The sequence below is a fragment of the Carlito syrichta genome, unplaced genomic scaffold (assembly GCF_000164805.1).
Source record: "Carlito syrichta isolate Samal-C Ts95f unplaced genomic scaffold, Tarsius_syrichta-2.0.1 Scaffold301816, whole genome shotgun sequence".
In the NCBI taxonomy this organism is placed as follows: domain Eukaryota; kingdom Metazoa; phylum Chordata; class Mammalia; order Primates; family Tarsiidae; genus Carlito; species Carlito syrichta.
Genome location: NW_007245912.1, coordinates 405,343 through 426,516, shown reverse-complemented (window position 1 = coordinate 426,516; position 21,174 = coordinate 405,343). Strand labels below are relative to the sequence as shown.

The following is a 21,174-nucleotide window of genomic DNA, read 5'->3' as shown; positions in this document are numbered from 1 at the left end:
GGGTCTCGAACCCGCGGGCTCAGGCAGTCCACTCACCTCGGCCTCCCAAAGCGCGGGATTACAGGCTGAGCCACCGAGCCCGGCCGACACTGCTTCTCTTAACCTGCCTCGCATTTTTTCTGAATCTGCAAGTAATACCTGGGTGTTGTACGGTACTTTTTCATATCTTACGCTTTATGAAATGTTTTCACACTCGTTCATTTGGAGCCTCACAATAACCTTACAAAATCGGTCTTATTTCTGATCTAAGCCCAGCAACTGTCCTGCCCTCCTCTGTACTCTAGACTGTGTTCTCTTACACCTACTAGGAGTTTTACTTATTTACTAATTTTAGTTGGCGTCTTGGTCGCCCAGGCTGGAATGCAGTGGCGCAATCATGGCTCACCGCAGCCCCATACTCCAATTACCCTTTGATTTATCCCCCTTTCACCTTTTCTTTTTTTTTTTTGATAGAGATGAAGTCTGATTATATTGCCAAGGTTCGTCTCCAACTCCTGGCCTGGGCTCAAGCGATCTTCCCGCCTTGGCCTCCCAACGTGCTGGCCACTGCCTGGCTCCTCTCTTGGACCTTTCAGCTCTCTTTCACTTTAATTTCTCCCTCACCACTGGATCATTCGTCTTAATATGCTTTAAGATCCCATATTTAAAAAACAAATTCCTGCCCTCCAGCTCCCATCCCGTTTTTCTGCTCTCTTACAGCACACCAAAGAAATGCTACTGTACTCACCGTCTAATTTTCCTTCTTCCTCAACCCACCCCAGACTTCCCTTCCTATACGTGGCTGCAATGCTTGTCAAGGTCACTAGTGACTAGCTAAATCTATGTTTGTTTTTTACTTAACCTTCCTGCAACATTTGAAGCAACTGAACATATTTCTTGAAATATATGAACTTCCTTGTTACTTAGTGATGTGAGAGACTTATTTCTGAATCAGATAATTTTGAATACTGGAAGATATTTCCTCAGTATTTTGTGCTATTCATAAATATATAGCGATGTCATGTAAGACACACTTGAGCTTAATCTGCATTACTAAGATTTTACCATCCATTTCTTAAATCTAGACAACCAAGTGTGAATGTAGCATTTGGTGATTTCTGTGATGTAAATACCATGGCAAGTTTCAGACTATCAACATGGCCTCAGGAATTGGGAAGAGATGGGCAGTTATGCACCCTTATGTAGTATTTCCACCATGCAAATACAACAGATTAGTGGCTCCCAACAGTGGCAATGTCTGCAGACATTTTTGGTTGTCACAATTATTGGTATCTGGTAGATAAAGGAGCAGGATTCCCTAAACACCCTACCACACACAGGATGATCCCTACCACAAAAAGGTATCCAGTCTAGGATATCTGTAGTGCCACTGTTTTAAAAAACCCTGCAATCAGCCAGGTTCGGTGGCTCAGTCTAATCCCAGCTCTTTGGGAGGCCCAGGCAAGTGAATTACCTGAGCCCGCGGGTTCGAGTCCCACCCAGGGAACTTGGTGAGGCCTTGTCTCTACAATAAATAAAAGATTAACTGGGCGTGGTAGCACACGCCTGTAGTTCCAGCTACTTGGAAGGCTGAGGCGGAAGGATCACCGGAGCCCAGCAGGCTGAGGCTTTGGTGGCCAGGAGCGTGCCACTGCACTCCAGTCTAGGTGACGGAGTGAGATACCAACTCAGAAAAAAAAAAAAAGCAACCCTGCAATCAGCATAAAGAACCTCAAGAAAATAAATAATAGTAAACTGTAGTAAAGGTGTAAGTGATGAGTTCTGAGTACTGACTATCTTTGTTTAATTTAATTTTTTTTTTTTTTTTTGAGTCTCACTCTGTCACCCAGGCTCATGGGCACTGCAGCCTCGACCTGCTGGGTTCAGGCAATCCTTCCGCCTCAGCCTTCCAAGTAGCTGGAACTACAGGTGTACGCCACCATGCCCAGCTGATTTTTTAAATGTATTGTAGAGACGAGGTCTCGCCAAGTTGCCCAGGCTGGTCTTGAACCTGTGGGCTCAGGCAATCCTCTTACCTCCCAAAGTGCTAGGATTACAGGCATAAGCCACTGCGCTTGGCCTTAAATAACTTTTAATAATGACTGTGTTTAAAAACAAACTCACAATACTTCTTAAAATTTGAAATTTGACTTCACTGAGCCAGTACAAGTCCCTCTAATAGACCACCGGGACTCCACCACTGATTCCCATGTAGTTATGCAACAGTTTGGCTCCTGCCTGCCCCAACCCCATCTCTCACTCTCTTGCCTCTTTTTTCTAAACTCCAGGGACACTTCTATAAACATATGCTGCATATGTTTAATTTTACATAGTACATCCATGTTGAGTCATGTATTAAATTATATTCCCCATGCCTATCAGCACGTACAAGAAATTACTAATAACCTCTTGAACAAGCAGAACCCAACTCAACCGAGAGTTATATAGACCAGGGTTAATTGACTCAGTGATATTAATCCATAATGTTACATAGGACATTATTTATCGTACATAGACATTTCAGTCAGGTCATTTCTCGACAACATGCTCATCACCTCCGTTATACTTGCTTCATCACCAAGCTTTGAGAAATCAGCAACCCTCTCAGGTTATGGCCCTCTGCTCACTCCGGGCCCATACTACTTGGGGGTGACTAGCCAGAAACTATACCTGGCATCTAGTTCTTACCTTAGGGTCATCAACCTAAGACTGCCCACTCGTTTCCCTTAAATAAGACATCCCGATGGTTCCAGGACAAACGCCCTCGTGATCACTCATGGGAGAATTCAATGCATTTAGTATCTTTTAATTTTTAAGGGGGGGAGTGCTTTGACTCAGCATGGAAGTGGTCAATTCCACTGTAGCTGGACTTTGAGTATTACGCAGCCTCATAACAACCATAAGGTGGTATTTCATAAATAAGTAAACATATATAGAAAAATAATTGAACATATATAGTTCTTCCTTTCAGTCCCTTGAACGCACCAACCTCCTTAAGGCATTTTTATCTGCTGTTGCCTGTGCTAAAAACATTCTTCCATTAGATTTTCTCGTGGTTGCCTACAAGATTTCGACTCTCAATTTATTTGTCTCACCTGGTAACAAACAATTCAGGGACTACCATGGGTCTGTGAACCACACTCAGCATAGCACCACTTTTAGAGATTTATCTGCAGGGAACCCACCCTCCCCCCTCACACCCCACAGCACTCCCTCCCTATCTCTCTTCACTTTTCTGGTCAAGTCTGCAGTGTGTCATCGTCCTGCTCATGACAAACTAATTAAAAATCTATTTTATTACTCAAATAATATGTTCATTATGGAAGTAAGCCAAAAAAAAAAAAAACCTTTAAATTTCTCAATTTTATCACCACTTAATATTTATATGCATGCATACATATATTTGTGTATATATATATATGTGTGTGTTTATATATTTTTTATGGGAAAGAAAAGAACTAACACAAATAGCTTATTACAGATTGTTTAATACAATGCTTGAAAAATTTGGACATTAAGATGTGAGCCATTGCCAATATGTACATTTACAGCATCACTTTAAAAAAATTTTTTTTTTTTCCTGCTGAGCAGTCCAGGGGGAAGCATCACTTTTAATATTCTCATGGCCCTGAATTATATCCTACATCTTAAAAATAAAAATAAAATAAAATAACCCCCCCAAAATATTCACACAGTATGAATGCATCATAATTTATTTCACCCATCTCCCATTCAATTAGCCAGCCAATATGTTTTTTGCTCACCTACTGTTTGCAAGAAACGGAGGACATAACAATAAAGAGGAAAGAGTCTGCTCTGAGGGAACTCACATTGTAGGGGACAAGATAGATGGTAAACATGTTCTACAAATACACAAATAAGGATATTGATTATTTCAACAGGCAATATTAATAACTTACTTTTTTTGGAAGCCTCTAAACGCACTTTAGCCTATGTCACTGGAGAAGTAGGAAGCAGATATATGCAGAAAGCCTGGGTATTAATAACAATTATGAATTAGAATTAGTAATTTCGTTTTGCGTCTTAAAAGTCAGGCTTCATCTCTTTTTGATGTTTTAATGCATGATGTAGTAAGTAATCAATGTAGTTATGAGTTACAAAGAAAGCCGGGCTCGGTGGCTCAGCCTGTAATCCTGTGCCTTGGGAGGCCAAGGTGAGTGAATTGCCTGAGCCCACGAGTTTGAGACCCGCCTGGGCAACTTGGCGAGACATCTCTACAATAAATCAAAAACTAGCCGGGCGTGGTAGCACGCGCCTAGCACTACATGGTAGTTCCAGCTACTCGGAAGGCTGAGGCAGAAGGATCACCGGAGCCCAGCAGTCAAGCTGCGGTGGCTAGGAGTGGCCACTGCACTCCAGTCTGGGCGTGGGAATGAGACTCCAACTAAAAAAAAAAAAAAAAAAGAGTTACAAAGAAAGAAACAGTTGAAACATCTCCAACTCTAGGTTAGGGACCTGGGAAATTTTGCAGATGCAACTCTGTCTCTGTGCATGTTGGTTAAGGAAGGTTTATTTGAAGTCATATTGCAGTGTATATAAAAATCATGGACTTTCAAGGAGACAGACTTAGGTTCAATTCTGGCTAAGTTACTCCCTATTTGACCTTAGCCTTGAAGCTCAGTCTTCTTGTCTCTAACACAAGCATTTTAGTAAAATCTGCCATGAGGGTTGTTGTTGGAATTTTAAAAAATATTGGAACATATTAGGTAATCAATAATAGGTGACTATTTTATTTTATTTTTAATTTTTTTAGAGACAAGGCCTCTCTTTGTCACCCAAGTTGGAGTGCAAGTGTGCAGTCATAGCTCACTTGCAGCCTTGAATTCCTGGGTTCAAGTGATTTTCCCCATCTTCCAAGTAGTCACCATGCTCAGCTGTTTTTATTATTTTGATACCAAATCTTATTTTCATTGTTTCATTTATACAACTCTATTTCATTGAGTTCTAGTGATAGTTTTGTAATGGAGTATATAAAATAATTTTAAATGTACTCTTTTTACTGATTTTCTTATAGGAATTTCAAATGTCTTTGATACAGGAACCAGAATTTTCAAAGCAGGATAAAGCTGCCAGAGTCATTCAGCAGGCCTGGAAATGTTTCCTTGTGAGTTTATTTAGCCATTTTATTGAGATATAACTTATATATCTTAAAGTTCACCTGTTTAAAGTATACAATTCTCAGCCATAAAAAAGGATGAAATGTCTTTGGCAGCAACTTGGATAGAAGTAGAGAACATCATCCTAAGTGAACTAACAGGAACAGAAAACCAAACACTGCATGTTCTCCCTTATAAATAGGAGCTTAACTAGAGATCTGTAAAGGCATAGAGAATGACATAATGGACATTGAAGACTCAGAACTGGCGGCAGGGAAATGGGCGAAGGGATGAAAAATGACCTGTCGGATACCGTGTGCATGGGTGGGTGTGGTGGGTGCCTTTAAAGCCCAGACTTCTTCGCCACTATACAGTGCATTCATGTAACCAGAAACTGTTTGCGCCCCCTAAAGCTATTGAAGTAAAAAGAAAACAGGCAAAAACCAAACAAAAACATAAAGTGTACAATTGAATAGTTTTTAGTATATTTACAGAATGTGTTCCACCCTTCACTTTAAAAGTAGACTTTTTAAAGTTTCAATAGGTTACAATTAATTGTTTCCTTAGCTTCACGAATATTTATTGAGTTCTTCATCTGGGCCAGGCACTTTGATAATGGCTACTGTCAATGAAGGTATTACTAATAAGCTTATTTAACTTGACCTATAAACTTTACTTTTTGGCCCAGGAATCAAGTGTATGATCAGGTGTTAGGCATATATTTACTCACTGAATACTTATTGAGTACCTACTCTTGAAGAGCTTAAAGTTTATTAATACACAATATCCCAGTTAATGAGGTAGTTGCTTATTGTGCTCTTATATGGGTAGAGCTGGTTTTATAGGTGTCAGGAATATTCCAAGTTGACTTACCTAGTTGGGTGAGAGCCAAGAGCTGGAATGACTTCCTTATTCCTCTTTGGTAGTAGCAGTACTCTGTCTGGGCCTGGTAGTTTTGTGTGAAATGATAAATATGGTATTTGTATCAGTTTATCAAATCTTGCAAAACAGCTTCCATTATGTGCCTCTTTTGCCTCTTCCAAAGCTAAAAACCTGTGCCGGGGCATAACTATATTAATTTCCAACACTAAATAATAATTTTCTTTTTTCTTCTTCTTCTTCCTCCCCTTCTTCCTCCTCCTCTTCCTCTTCTTTTTCCTCTTCTTCCTTGTCCTCTTCTTTCTCTTTTTCTTCCTCTTCTTTTTTTTCTTTTTCTTCCTCTTTTTCCTCTCCTCCTCCTCCTCCTTTTCTTCCTCCTTTTCCTCCTCCTCCTTCTCCTCTTCCTCCTCCTTCATCCTCTTCATCCTATTCCTCCTCTTTGAGACAGGGATCTCACTCTGTTGCCTATGCTGGTCTCGAATTCCTGGGCTCAAACCATCCTCCCACTCAGCCTCCCAAGTAGCTGCCACTGCATCTGGCTAATTTTTCAAAATTTTCTCTAATTTTTTTCTATCAACATACTCATCATCCAGGCTTATGCTATCATTTGCAATTTCTTTTCTCCCACGTTCAACTAGCCATACATCTTTGACTACCTATTACATTCCTGGCACTGTGCTAGGCATGTTACAATACATCCTTGCTCTTAAGGATCTTTAGTGCTGGGTGCAGTGGCTCACCTGCAATCCCAGCACTTTGGGAGGTCCAGATGGGAGAATTGCTTAAGCGCAGGAGTTCAAGACCAGCCTGGGCCACATAGCAAGACCTCATCTCTACAAAAAATTAAAAAATTAGCCAGATATGGTGATGCAGGCCTGTAGTCCCAACGACATAGGAGGCTGAAGCAAGAGGATTGCCTGAACCAAGGAGATCGAGGCTACAGTGAGCCATAATTGTGCCACTGCACTCCAGCCTGGGTAGCAGAGTGAGACTCCAGCTGAAAAAAAACAAAAACAAAAACAATCAAGGAGTTTCAGCAGAGAAGCCATGCATATAAACAAACAAGTATGCAGTTAGTTAGGTCAAGTTAGTTTACTACATTGTTGAAATCTTGGTAGCCTTATTGATTTTCCCCCCACTTGTTCTTTCAGTTCTTGAGAGAAGTGGGTTAAAGTTTTCTGTTATATTTAGAGATTCATTTATATCTTCTGGTAGTTCTGTCAAGGTTAGCTTTATATATGTTGAAGTAGTATTGTTAGGTATATACCAGCTAAGGATTGTTATATCTGCTTGTTGAGTTGACCCTTATCAATATGAAATGTTGTTTCATTTTTTAAATTGACAGATAAAAATGATATATATTGGGTTGATGCATAAGCATAAGCATGCATAGTAGTGTTTTTCACTTGCCCATGGAATGTAAATGTCGCATGATGGTTGACATTTGCCAGTTCTCATATTGACTGATGTGGATCATCGTGGATTAAAGCGTTTAAATGGTCTTCATCAAAGCTCAATGGTCTTCATGAAGGGAGAGAATCACTGAGGTCAAAGTGGCCCTCTTTGAAAAACAACACCGTTTCCTTGACGTGCTTTCCCCGATGGTGTTCTCCCACACACGACACAAATGTGCCAAGCTGCCTCTGCTGCCTTGACTCCTCTGTTAAACTTAAACAGAAGAATATATTGGAAGTGTTAATTTTTTTTTCTACTTGACACTCACTCCGTCTTCTTTAGCCCACAGATAGCACCAGCTTTCTTCAAATCTGCAAAATGCAAGGCTTATTCACAAGCACAACATTGTCACTCCAAATGACAAATTACAAACGACAAACTCCCAGCACCACAGTGTTGCCTTGCCAAAAACAAAAGCTATGAACTTATGCATCAGCCTAATGTTTATGGTGTACAAAATGATATTTTGAAATAAGTATACATTATGGAATGGCTACATTGAGCTAATTAAAATATGTATTATCTCACATTTTTTTTGTGGTGAGAACACTTAAAATCTACTCTCTCAATGATTTTCAAGTATATATACATAGTTATTAACTGCAGTCACCATGATGCTTAATAGCTCTCTTGAATTTATCCTTCCCCTTCTCCCCTAGAATCATTATTCTCTTTGCTTCTGTGAATTCAGCTTTTCAAATCTCACATATAAATGAGACCATGTGGTATTTGCCTTTCTGTGTCTGGCTTATTTCATGTAACATAATGTCCTCTTCTATAATACTCATCTATATTATCATAATGACAGGGTTTCTTTCTTTTTTAAAGTTGACGGTATTCCATTTATATATATATATACACATTTTTAAAAATCCACACAACCATTGATTGACACCTAGGTTAATTTTCAATGTTGGCTATTATGTATAATGCCACAATGAACATGGAAATTTAGGTATTTCTTTGACATACTGATTTCATTTCCTTTGGATATATATCCAGTAGTGGAGTAGCTGAATCATATGGTAGTACATTTTTAATTTTTGAGGACTCTCCATACTATTTTTCATAATGGCTGTACTAATTTATACTATTACCTACAGTGTCCATGTTTTCTCTGCATTCTTGCTAGCACTTGTTATCTTTTGTCTTTTTGATAATAGTCATTCTAACAGGTGTTAGGTGATACCTCATTGTGATTTTAATTTACATTTCCCTGATTAGTGATGTTGAGCACTTTTTCATATACCTGTTGGTCATTTGTGTACCTTTTTTTTGAGAAATGTCTATTTAAATCCTTTGCCTATTTTGAAATGGAGTTATTTGGTTTCTATTTAATTTTTTGAGTTCCTTATATATTTTGGATATTAACTCCTTTCTGATGTATGGTTTGTAAATATTTTCTCCTACTCTATAGGCTGTCTCTTAGTTCTGTTGATTATTTCCTTGTCTGTGCAGGCACTTTGAATATGGTCCCATCTGTCTATTTTTGATTTTCTTTCTTGTGTTTTGAAGTCATGTCCAAAAAATTATTTCCCAGACCAATGTCATGGAGATTTCCACCCTACATTGTCTTCTAGTAGTTTTAAAGTTTCAAATCTTCCATTTTGAGTTGATTTTTGTATATAGTGTGAGATAAGCATCTGATTTCATTCTTCTGCTTATAGATATCCAGTTTTCCCAGCACCATTTTCTAAAGACACTGTCCTTTCTCCGTTGTGTGCTTTTGGCATCTTTGTAAAAAAAGAAAAAAATCAGTTCCTTGTGTGGGTTTATTTTTAGGCTCTCTATTCAGTTCTGTTGGCTTGTTTATATGTCTGTTTAGAGACAGTTTAATTTCTTCCTTTCTAACTAATTGTGGGGTTGTAGATAGTATTTTTAGCTTTGTTTTTCTAGTAGCCACTTCATAGTCTCTCTCTCTTTGTTTTACCAGCAGACACCTCAACTGGATGTGATTGCTTGACAGGGGTTGGGAGACAGAGGGTGAGCCAAATCTTCATTCCTAAAGGTTCTAGACCTTTAGCAATTCTGCCTATACTGAGTTGTCATAATTTTCCATTAATTTTTCTTACAGAACATGATATTACTAAGAAACACTCCAAAAGATCTCCTGAATTCTAGTCTCCCAATCTCCATTGGGAATAGCAACCTATTTTCTCTTTAAGAGTCAGGATTTATCACCCCAGGCAGTATGGTAACTGCCTTTCCTTTTTTTTTTTTTTTTAAAGTATGTTGATTCACTGACATGAGGAGCACAAAATGGCCAGATAGCAGTATCAGCTTCCATTTTAATAGAGCCATTAGGTTAGTGTAAACCTTGTTGGTCCATTCTTCCATGGACCATTCCATGGACCATTAGGTTAGTGTAAACCTTGTTGGTCCATTCTTCCTTCATATCTGCAGAGCCCAAGGGTACAAGGACAGGAAGCACAATTTCAAGGTAATTTTGAGAAGCCATTTCCATTTCTGCCCCTTGATTCCCAGATTCTTGGATGCTGGCTATGTAAGAAATAACACCATACATTGGTTGTTGATTCAGATCATCTACTACAACATGGAGGACATCATCCTAGTCTGAAAGGTGTTATCACTATAACTGCTGTAATTGAGTCTCCCAAATGCCACTCCTTCATTCTCTCGGACCAGTTCCTTTAGGGTGGTTGGAAACAAGGTAAGATCAGTGAATTTCATGAGCATGGACCCATTGGTTGCTACATTTGCTGTAAGCCAAGTTCTCTGACCAGGAGTAATGTTATGTGGAACACTCTGACAGTGAGCAAAGCATCTTTTGAGTATATGTATTGTGGTTTTTGTAGAAGCATTGTGCACATGGAAGGGTAATGTGTCAATTCCAGTGAGAACAACGTGTTGCCCCTTCCATAATGAAAGTGTTCCAAATAACGGATCAGTCACAAGGAAGCTAGCTAGTTTCCCCAAGGTATTATGCCACATCAGGGCTCAGTGTTGGTCTCTGCATGGGCAAGTTTGTCTCTTGGCAGTGGCAGTCACCAGATCTGGTAAGCAGAAATTCATGTTGGATATGCCTGTGAATCTGCTCCATTCCTGCTGCCCTGGTCATTTTGTTCATTAGTCCATTGAGCAAGAACAGTGGTTGGGGAAGAAGACTGACCGATTCTAAAGAACAAGTCATCTTGTTCGCCTGATTGTTAAGATTCTTCTCTGCTGAGAGTGTTCTTTGGTAAGCATTCATTTAGCACACAAGTATCTTCACATTTGGTGCCCATCTGGAGAAGTCTGTGCACTTATCTCTTCCCCAGACCTTCCTGTCACCAGTCTTCTGAGCACGTTCTTTCCAAATTCCTGACCGTCCAACAAACTGTCAGTCACCATCCATCTGAAGATGTGTATTTCTGGCCTCTTTCCTTCCAGGCACAGTACACAGTCGGGTACGCGACTTGAGGTTCTACCCCATGGAAAGATTTCCCTTCCCCACTGCAGGCCACCTCTGAGTGAAGCTGGGTCACTTCTTGTACTTGACCTCCTGAGGCCTGCTAAGACTTGAGTTTGACCCATAGAATGCCGAATAATTGTTGCTTGTGAGACTTCCAAGATAAGGCCTTAAGAGAAGGAGAAGCCTTGGACCTTCCGCTTTCTTTCTGGTTTGGGGCCTTTGAAACCTCTATGCTATGCAGAAGTTCATACTGAAAGTCTATGTGGGGAGAGGCCCAGGCACCCTAGCCATTCCAGCAATCCCACCTGAAGACCAGATATGAAGACTATAGCATATTGCATCATCCAGCTCCAGCTGATGTGGCAGCTGACGACGGCCACACATGTGAGTCCAAACATGACCACCAGGACTCTCCTGTCCACCCACAGAAAGAGAAAAGGAATGGATGGTTGTTGCTCTAAGCCACTAAGTGTTGGAGTGGCTTATTATGTATTAGTAGACAACTGCCTCAATAATCTAGATATATGCAAGATACTGTCCCAATTTTGACCATAATAAATCGTTGATACTTTCACCTGGAAAAAATTCATTCTTTCGGAAAGAATTCTATTTGTGTTGATGTGGGCTGCCCCCTCTTCCACAGGCAATTGCAAAGGGGTTTCAAGTTGTTATATTGCTACTTGGGATTATTTCAGTTTGAATTTATTTTATTTTATGTAACATAAGCAAACTGGGAGAGGAAGTTTACATGAATGATTAAAGGTTTTTTGGGAGATAGGTGTGAAGGGAAGGTACCAAAGAAATAGTTTTCTAAGATAGAATTGCATAGAGTTCTTTGGCTAAATTTGTACGAACATGAAAAGTGAATAAAACTCATAAATCAGTGGAATTATTACAGGAATGAAGAGGATTCTACAATGGTAACATCTAAGTGCTTTACACATATTAACTCATCCCTTCCTATAGCTGTATGAAATAACTGCTCATTTGTACTTTATAGTTGAAAAAGCTGAGTACAGAGAGGTTAAGCAACTTGTCCAGGATCACACAGCTAAGTACTAACAATTGAACCCAGCCAGTATTATACCATACTTGGTGTTCTTACCAATAGACTGTATTTTGTTTTTCTCCTCAATTACTCTGAAGAGTATACTGAGGTGATCCAATCAAAGTTTTGGATGTTATGTTTATAATTTGGTCATGATGCAGTTACAAATTACAAATAAGAATTACAAATGAGAATAATCCCTATGTTACCTGGCTTATAAAAAAAACCCCACAAAACTTACCTGGCAGGGGAGATACCATGATCACGAAGGTGGTTTTCCTATTGCACTCGGAATGTGCTGATCCCTGTGATTTCTCCAAATGTGGGAAACTCAACTACATAATTTGTGGTAGTGGGGGGCTACATTCGCACTCCCCCCCTAAAAAAAACCCAAAAAACTCAGAGTAGGCAATATTTCTAAAATCTACTGTACGTTTATAAAACCTATCTTAGGTTTTTACTCATTTTTGACTTAGAAGTAGAAAATTTAGTTTGACCATAAGATCTGATGTGTTTGAACCTCTAGGATGTCTCTGTTTTCCAACATTTTAAAAGTCTGATTGATTTAAGAAGACAAGGGGAACCACGTCAGATAGTGAAATATATTAACCCTAAGGAGGTAAGGACATTACTTATTGAGATAGCATCTTACTTTTTTCCTTTAAAAATGTGTGTAGCTACTGTATCAATTCAGTGTGCTCATATCTGTTTCTTCATAAAAATCTTTTTAAAGTATTGCATTGAAAGTTCATAAAACAAATATATAGCTTAATGAACCATTACAAGCAAATACCTCTGTAACCATCACCCACAATCAATGTTGTTACACTCCAGATCACCTGCTACAGGTACCTTACAAGTCACTGCCAACTCCTTTCTTCCAAAAGGCAAGCACTATTTTTTTTTTTTTTTGAGTTGGAGTCTCACTCTGTCACCCAGTCTGGAGGGCAGTGGCCGCTCCCGGCCACCGCAGCCTCGACCTGCTGGGCTCCGGCGATCCTTCCGCCTCAGCCTTCCCAGTAGCCGGAATTACAGGCATGCGCTATCACGCCCGGCTGATTTTTTTTTGATTTATTGTAGAGATGAGGTCTCGCTGCCCAAACCCGCGGGTTCAGGCAATCCACTCACCTCAGCCTCCCAAAGGCGCGGGATTACAGGCTGAGCCACCGAGCCCGGCTGCAAGCACTATTTTGAATTCTAACTTTATACTTTAGTTTTCTGGTTTTGAACTTTATGTAACTATAACCCCATAATGTGCTTTGGAAGTACTGATTTGTTCATTCAACATTACGTTTGTCTAGCTACATTGTATTCATTTTTAATTACTAGGCATTATTACCTTTTATGAATATATTGCTATTTATTCACTCTACATTTGATTGGCTACTGTTTCCAACATAGATCAATGATAATGCATGTTCTGGGAAAGTCTCCTGGGAGTGTTGTGGCATGTTTTTGCCTCCTAGCGCAGGTGCATGCTCTTTTTGGTTTATGTGCTGCCTAGAAATGGAATTGCTGAGTGGTAAGCCACAACTACAGGAGAGAACCCCAAGTTGCTCTTTGCAATCATTGTACTAAATCGCATTGGTACCAGAAATGCAGAAATTCCTAGTGCTCTGCATCCTCACTAGCACTGAATACTGTTAGTTTTTAATTTCATTTTATTGATACTAATGAGGTGGAATGTCTGTTGTGAAGTGTGCATTCAAGTCTCGTGTGGGTGTGTCCTATCTTTACTGGTTTTTAGCAGTTCTTTATATATTCTTCTTTTTTTACTACTTTTTTCTCATTTATTTTATTGAGGTAAAATACATACAACATTAAATTTACTGTCTTAACCATTTTTAGATGTACAGTTCAATGATATTAAATACATTTATTTATTAATACATTTATTTAATTGTATAATGTGTGCAACCATCATTACCATCCATCTCCACAAATCTTTTTGTCTTATAAAACCAAAACTCTATCCTCATTAAACAGCCATTCCCCATTCCCCCTTCTATCCAGCTCCTGAATTCTACTTTCTGTCTCTATGGAGTTGACTATTCTAATTACTTGATGTAAGTGTAATCATACAGTACTTGTTTTTTTGTGTGTGATTGGCTAATTTCACTTGGCAAATGTCCTCAAAAGTCATTTGTATTGTAATATTTTGCAGAATTTTCTTCCTTTTTAAGGATGAATAATATTCCATTGTATGGATATAACACATTTTACTTATTCATCCATTGATGGACACTGGGGTTGCTTCCATATTTTAGCTATTATGAATAATGCTGCTATGAATAGAATAGAATATTTCTTTGGAGACCCTGCTTTAAATTCCTTTGGACATATACCCAGAAGTGAAATTGCTGAATCATATGGTCATTTTATTTTTAACCTTTTGAGGAACAGGCATACTGTTTTTCATAGTGGCTGTACCATTTTGCATTCCTACCAGTAATGAACAAAGGTTATATATTCTTTATAGAAGCCCTTTGTCAATTATCTGTGTTATACATATCTTTTTTCCACTGTATGACTTGACTTGTCACTCTATTAATAGTCTTTCCTTTGTTTTTTTTTTAATTATGAAAAGCGTCAAATATATGTAGAAGTGGAAGGAATAAGATAATAAGCCACATAGCTTCAGTAGTTTATAATTCATAACCAATTTTGTTTCATCTGTACTTTCACCCACTTTCCACAGCCCCTAAATTATTTTTAAGTAGTGGTGTCTTTTGATGAGCAAAATTTATTTTATTTTATTTTTTATTTTAAAGCTGTGGGATACAGGCCAGGCGTGGTGGCTCAAGCCTGTAATCCCAGCACTTTGGGAGGTCAAGGTGAGAGAATTGCCTGAGGTTAGGGGTTATATTCCAGTCTAGGCAACTTTGCAAGACCTCGTCTCTACAATAAATCCAAAAATTAGCTGGGCATGCTAGTGTGTGCCTGTAGTTCCGGCCACTTGGAAGGCTGAGGTGGAAGGATTGCCTAAGCCCAGCAGGTTGATGCTGGTGTGGCCGTGAGTGGGCCACTGCACTACAGCCAGGGTGATGGAGTGAGACTGACTCAAAAAAAAAAAAAAAGATGTGGAATACAATTCGGGTTAGGTATATAAACGGTCGTTGTACAGGTAAAGTTTGGGCTTCAACTAAAAAGTTTCAGCTTCAGAGTTGTAGTTCAACTTGTCAATATTTTTCTGTATGGTTGATGTTTTTAAATAGCATTTTCCAACTCCAAGGCCATGCAAACATTCTTCTATATACAATGTATTGATTTGCCTTTCATACTTAGATCTATAGTCCACCTGTGATTGATCTTTATATATGACGTGAGGTACAGGTCAACTTTAATATTAATAAAGATATCCAATTCATTAAACCTTAAAAACTAAAATTATCAAACTAAAAAGTTTTTGTTCAGCGAAACAAACCATCAAGAGATTGGGCATCGTGGCTCATGCCTGTAATCCCAGCACTTTGGGAGCCCAAGGTGGGAGGATCGCTTGAGCCCAGGAGTTTGAGACCAGCATAGGCAACAGAGTATAACCATGTCTCTACAAAAAATAAATTTTTAAAAAATTGGGTGGGCATGGTGGTGTGTGCCTGCAGTCTCTGCTACTCAGGAGGCTGAGTTGGAATTGAGCCCAGGAGACTGAGGCTGCAGTGAGCCAGGAAGTCAAGGCTGTGATGAACCATGAACATGCTTCTGCACTCCAGCCTGGGTGATGGAGAGAGGCTCCAACTCAAAAAAAAAAAAAAAGAAAAGAAAAGAAAGAAAAGAAAAGAAAAAGAAATAAGCCAGGCTCGGTGGCTCAGCCTGTAATCCCGTGCCTTTGGGAGGCTGAGGTGAGTGGATTGCCTGAGCCCGTGGGTTCAAGACCCGCCTGGGCAACTTGGCGAGACCTCATCTCTACAATAAATCAAAAATTAGCTGGGCGTGGTAGCACGCGCCTGTAGTTCCAGCTACTCGGAAGGCTGAGGTGGAAGGATTGCCAGAGCCCAGCAGGTCGAGGCTGCGGTGGCTGGGAGCGGCCACTGCACTCCAGTCTGGGCGACAGAGTGAGACTCCAACTCAAAAAAAAGAAAAAGAAAAAGAAATAAACCATCAAAGAAAGTAAAGAGACAACCAATGGAATGGGGAAAAATATTTGCAAGCCATCCATCTGACAAAAGCCTAACAACCAGAATCTACAAGGAACTCAAGTGAATCAACAGGCAAAAAACAAACAACCCCTTGTAGATGCAAGATGTTAGGCCTTTGTCAGACATGGAGTTGGCAAATACTTTTTCCCAGTCTGTGGGCTGTCTCCCTGCTCTCTTGATGGTTTCTTTGGCTTTGCAGAAGCTTGTCAGTTTAATGAGGTCCCACTCGTCTATCTTATCTCTTATGGCCTCTGGGTTTCGGGTTTTGTTCAGGAATTGAATGCCAGTTCCAATTTCCATAAGGGTGTGTCCTGCATTTTCCAAGGTTTTTATGGTTTAAGGTTTCACATTTAGGTCTCTGATCCATTTGGAGTTAATTTTTGTGAATGGGGATAGATAGCGGTCTTGTTTGAATCTTCTGCATGTGGTCAGCCAGTTTTCCCAGCACCATTTGCTGAATAGGTTCTCCTGTCCCCAATGGTAGGTGGTGGAGGTTTTGTTGAAGATGAGTTGGTTGAGAAATTGAGGTTTTGCTTCTGGAATCTCAATTCTATTCCATTGGTCTGTATTCCTGTTCCTGTACCAATACCAAGCTGTTTTGATTATTGCAGCTTTATAGTAAAGTTTGAAGTTTGGTAATGTGATACCTCCTGCTTTGCTTTTTTTTTTTTTGCTGAGGCTTGTTCTGGCTATTCTTGGTCGTTTGTGTTTCCATATGAATTCCTGTGTTGTTTTTCTAGGTCGAGAAGAATGTTGCTGGTAATTTGATGGGTATTGCATTGAATCTGTAGATTGGCTTAGGTAAGATGGACATCTTCACAATGTTGATTCTTCCAATCCATGAGCATGGGATATTTTTCCACTTCTTTGTGTCATCTTTGATTTCTTTGAGCAGTGTTTTGTAGTTTTCATTGTAAAGGTCTTTCACGTTTCTGGTTAGAAAGATGCCAAGGTATTTCATTTTTTTGTGTGGCTATTGTGAATGGAATTGTGCTTTTTATTTGGGTTTCTGTTTGTTTATTATTGGTGTAGAGAAATGCAGTTGTCTTTTGCACATTTATTTTATACCCTAGGACTTTATGTGCCGAAAAGAAAAAAACAAACAACCCCATTATAAAGTAGGCAAAAGATATGAACAAACACTTCTAAAAGAAGACATCCAAGTGGCCAACAGACGCATGAAGAAATGTTCAACCTCACTAATCATCAAGGAGATGCAAATTAAAACCACACTGAGATACCACCTAACTCCAGTCAGGCAATTATCAATAACAAAAAATAACAGATGCTGGAGAGGATGTCGTGAAAAGGGAACACTACTACAGTGTTGGTGGGAGTGTAAACTAGTGCAACCTCTGTGGAAAGCAGTGCGGCGATTCCTAAAAGATCTAAACATCGACCTCCCATATGACCCCGCAATCCCCCTACTGGGAATATACCCTGAAGAACTCAAATCACTCTGTGAAAAAGATACCTGCACACGTATGTTTATCACAGCATTGTTCACAATAGCAAGAACCTGAACCAACCACACTGTCCATCAAAAGAGGAGTGGATTAAAAAAATGTAGTACATATATACAATGGAATACTACGCAGTCATAAGAAAGAACAAAATCATGAATTTCGTAGCAACCTGGATGAAACTAGAGTCTATCGTACTGAGTGATCTCTCACAGAAACAAAAATCTGAGTATCACATGTTCTCACTCATATAGTGGACCTTGAACATCTATCATAATACTATAAGAAAAGGATTGACAGTGGCGGGAAACTATGGGGGGGAGGGGAAGGGAGGTGGGATTAACGGTAGTCAATGTCTGTCTGGGGACGGGGAGACACCCCTTATCAACAAGGGTGCCTGAACAATGCATATTTGTATACCTAACCCTAACTGTACCCCAAAATTTTAAAATAAAAAAGATGTTAAAACAAACCCATTAAAAAGTGGGCAAAGGACATGAATAGACAACTCTCAAAGGAAGACATTCAAACAGGCAACAAACATACAAAAAATACTCAGCCTCACTAATCATCGAGAAATGCAAATCAAAGCTACTATTAGATACCACCTAACACCGTTCAGGTGGCTGTCATTAAAAAGTCAAAAAACAAGCCGAGTTCAGTGGCTCAGCCTGTAATCCCGCGCCTTTGGGAGGCTGAGGTGAGTGGATTGCCTGAGCCCGCGGGTTCGAGACCCACCTGGGCAGCGAGAACTCATCTCTACAATAAAAATCAAAAAATCAGCCGGGCGTGTTAGCACATGCCTGTAATTCCGGCTACTCGGAAGGCTGAGGCGGAAGGATCGCTGGAGCCCAGCAGGCGAGGCTGCGTTGGCCAGGAGCGGCCACTGCACTCCAGTCTGGGCGACAGAGTGAGACTCCAACTCAAAAAAAAAAAAAAAGAAGTCAAAAAACAACATGTTGCTATGGCTGCGGAAAAAAGAAAGCATGTCTACACTATTGGTGAGAATGCAAGCTAGTTTAATGTTTTGTGGAAAGCAGTATGGCGTTTTCTTAATGAACTAAAAATTAAGCCACCACACAGTCCAGCATTCCCACTTCTGAGAACATACCCAGAGGAACATAAATTGCTCTACCAAAAAGACAACTGCACACATATGTTCATTACGGCACTATTTATACTAGCAAAAACATGGAACCAACCCAGATACCCATCACCAAACCAAACTCACTCGGATTTCTTTCTATGTTATCATTTAAGAGGTCTTTAGTTTTGCATTTGACATTTGGGCTAATGATCCATTTTCAGTTAGTGTTTTGTGAAAGATGTAAGTTTTGTGTCTCGATTTCTTTTTTTCCCCTTGCAAGTTGATGTCCATAATATCCAAATGGTGGTCCAACCCCTTTTGTTGAAGACTATTCTTTCTCCATTAAATTGTATTTGTTCCTTTTCAAACATCAGTTCACTGTATTTATGTGGGTTTGTTTGTGAACTCTCTCTTCTGGTCCATCGCTCTATTTGTCTATTTTTCCACCAATACTACACTGTCTTGATTACTGTAGCTTAGCAGTAAATCTTGAAGTTGGGTAGTGCCATTCTTCTAACTTTGCTGTTCTCCTTCAATATTGTGGTGACTCTTCTGGATCTTTTGTCTTTTCATGTAAAATTTTAGAGTCAGTTTGTCCTTATACACAAAATTAGTTGCTGAGATTTTTATTGGGATTGTATTGACTATATAGACCAAGTTGGAAAGAGCAGACATCTTGACAATATTGAGTCTTCCTAGCTGGATACTTGCAGTATCTCTCAATTCATTTAGAGCTTTGATTTCTTCCAACACAGTTTTGTTTTCTGAAGTTTTTATCATGAATGGATATTAGATTTTGTCTGACACTTTTTCTGCATCTATTAATATGATCTTGTGCTTTTTCTTCTTTAGTCTGTTCATGTAATATAATAATGGCCTTGCATACCTTGAATAAATTCTACTTGGTCATAGTGTATTGTTTTTATACAGTGTTGAATTTGACTTGCTACTTTTTTGAAGATTTTCACATCCATATTCATAAGAAATATTGGTCTTAGTTTTCCTTTCTTATAATGTCTCTGTCTGGTTTTGGTATTAGGGCAAGGCTGGCCTCATAGAATGTATTAGGAAGTATTACTTTTGATTTTATTTTCTAGAAGAGATTTTAGTTAATTAGTATAATTTATTCCTTAAATGTTTGAGAGAACATCTGGGCCTTGTGCTTTCTGTTTTGAAGGGCTTAATTATTGATTCAGTTTTAAAAATAGAAACAGGCCTTTTCAAATAGTCTGTTTCTCCTTGTGTGATATTTGATAGATTGTGTCTTTCAAGGAGTTGTTCCATTTTATCTAGGTTACCGAATTTGTGAGCATGGAACTATTTGACTCCATACAATTTATTATCCTTTTAGTGTTCATGGAATTACATAGTGATGGCCTCTAGCCTCTATTTCATTTCTGATATCAATAATTTGTGTCGTCTGTCATTTTTCTTAGTTACTCTGATCATAAGCTTATACATTTTATTGATCTTTTCAAGCATTTAATTTCTTTGCTTTTCTTTATTAATTTCTTGTTTTCCATTTCATTGATTTCTGCTTTAATTTTTATTATTTATTTTCTTGTTTGCTTTGAATTTAATTTGCTAGAATTTTCTAGTTTCTCTCCTCCTTCCTTCCCTTCCTCCCTCCCTCTTGCTTCCATCCCCTCCCTCCCTCCTTCCCTCTCTCCCTCTTTCCCTCCCTCTCTCCCTGTCTGTCTCTTTCTTTCTTTCATCCAACTCACTCTGTCAACAGAGTGGAGTGCAGTGGCACAATCTCAGCTCACCACAAACTTGACCTCCTGGGCACAAACAATAGTGCCACCTCAGCCTCTTGAGCAGCTAGGACTACAGTGCACCACCACACCCAACTAATTTTTTATTTTTGTAGAGACAGGGTCTCACTATATTGCCCAGGCTGATCCTAGCTTCAAGCAAGACTCCCACCTCAGCCTCCCAAAGTGCTGGAATTACAGGCATGAGCCACCTCTCCTGGCATTATTTTTCAAGTTTCTTAAGGCAGAACTTTAGATTTGTTCAAATCTTTCTTGTTTTCTTATATAGCATTTAGTGCTATAAATTGTCCTCTAAGTACTGTTTTTGCTGTATCTCTCAAATTTTGATAAGTTGCATTTTCATTTACTTCATAGTATTTTTTAACTTCTCTTAAGACTCCTTATTTGACCTATTAGTTAGAAGTGTGTTTGCTTTTTGTTTTCTATTTTTCCCACTGTTCTTTATTCCAACAATAATAGAATTGATAAATAAATGTGACATATTATATGATGGAATACTAAATAGCAGTAAAAAAGAACTAACCACTATCTGCACCTACATATATGAAGCTTACAGATTCATCACAGATTCATATCAAGCAGAACAAGCCAAGTCCAAAAGAGTATGTGTGTAAAAATTCATAGAGCTGCACGCTTAAAATTTGTCTACTTTAGTGAAAAAACATGTAAGTATATATAGTGTCATGTTCAGATATGAAAAAGCAGGTTTTACAACAGAATCTCACACCTCATTTTTTTTACACAAAACTGAAACTTGAGAATATACTTTCAGCCGGACTCGGTGGCTCAGCCTGCAATCCTGCACCTTTGGGAGGCTAAGGTG

The 21,174-nt window shown here is 39.1% G+C and overlaps 1 protein-coding gene across 2 annotated transcripts in view; it reads left to right on the top strand.

Annotated features, from left to right (window-relative positions):
* The window catches only part of CUNH11orf65 (chromosome unknown C11orf65 homolog), a 40,445-nt gene that overhangs the window by 3,218 nt on the left and 16,053 nt on the right, over positions 1 to 21,174 (top strand). For both annotated transcript variants that reach the window (XM_008055298.1, XM_008055299.2), the window contains 2 exons: positions 5,015 to 5,104; positions 12,417 to 12,509. In XM_008055298.1, the coding sequence (XP_008053489.1) occupies positions 5,024 to 5,104; positions 12,417 to 12,509 (174 nt within the window). In that variant the 5' untranslated portion in view covers positions 5,015 to 5,023. The remainder of the gene's footprint in view (positions 1 to 5,014; positions 5,105 to 12,416; positions 12,510 to 21,174) is intronic.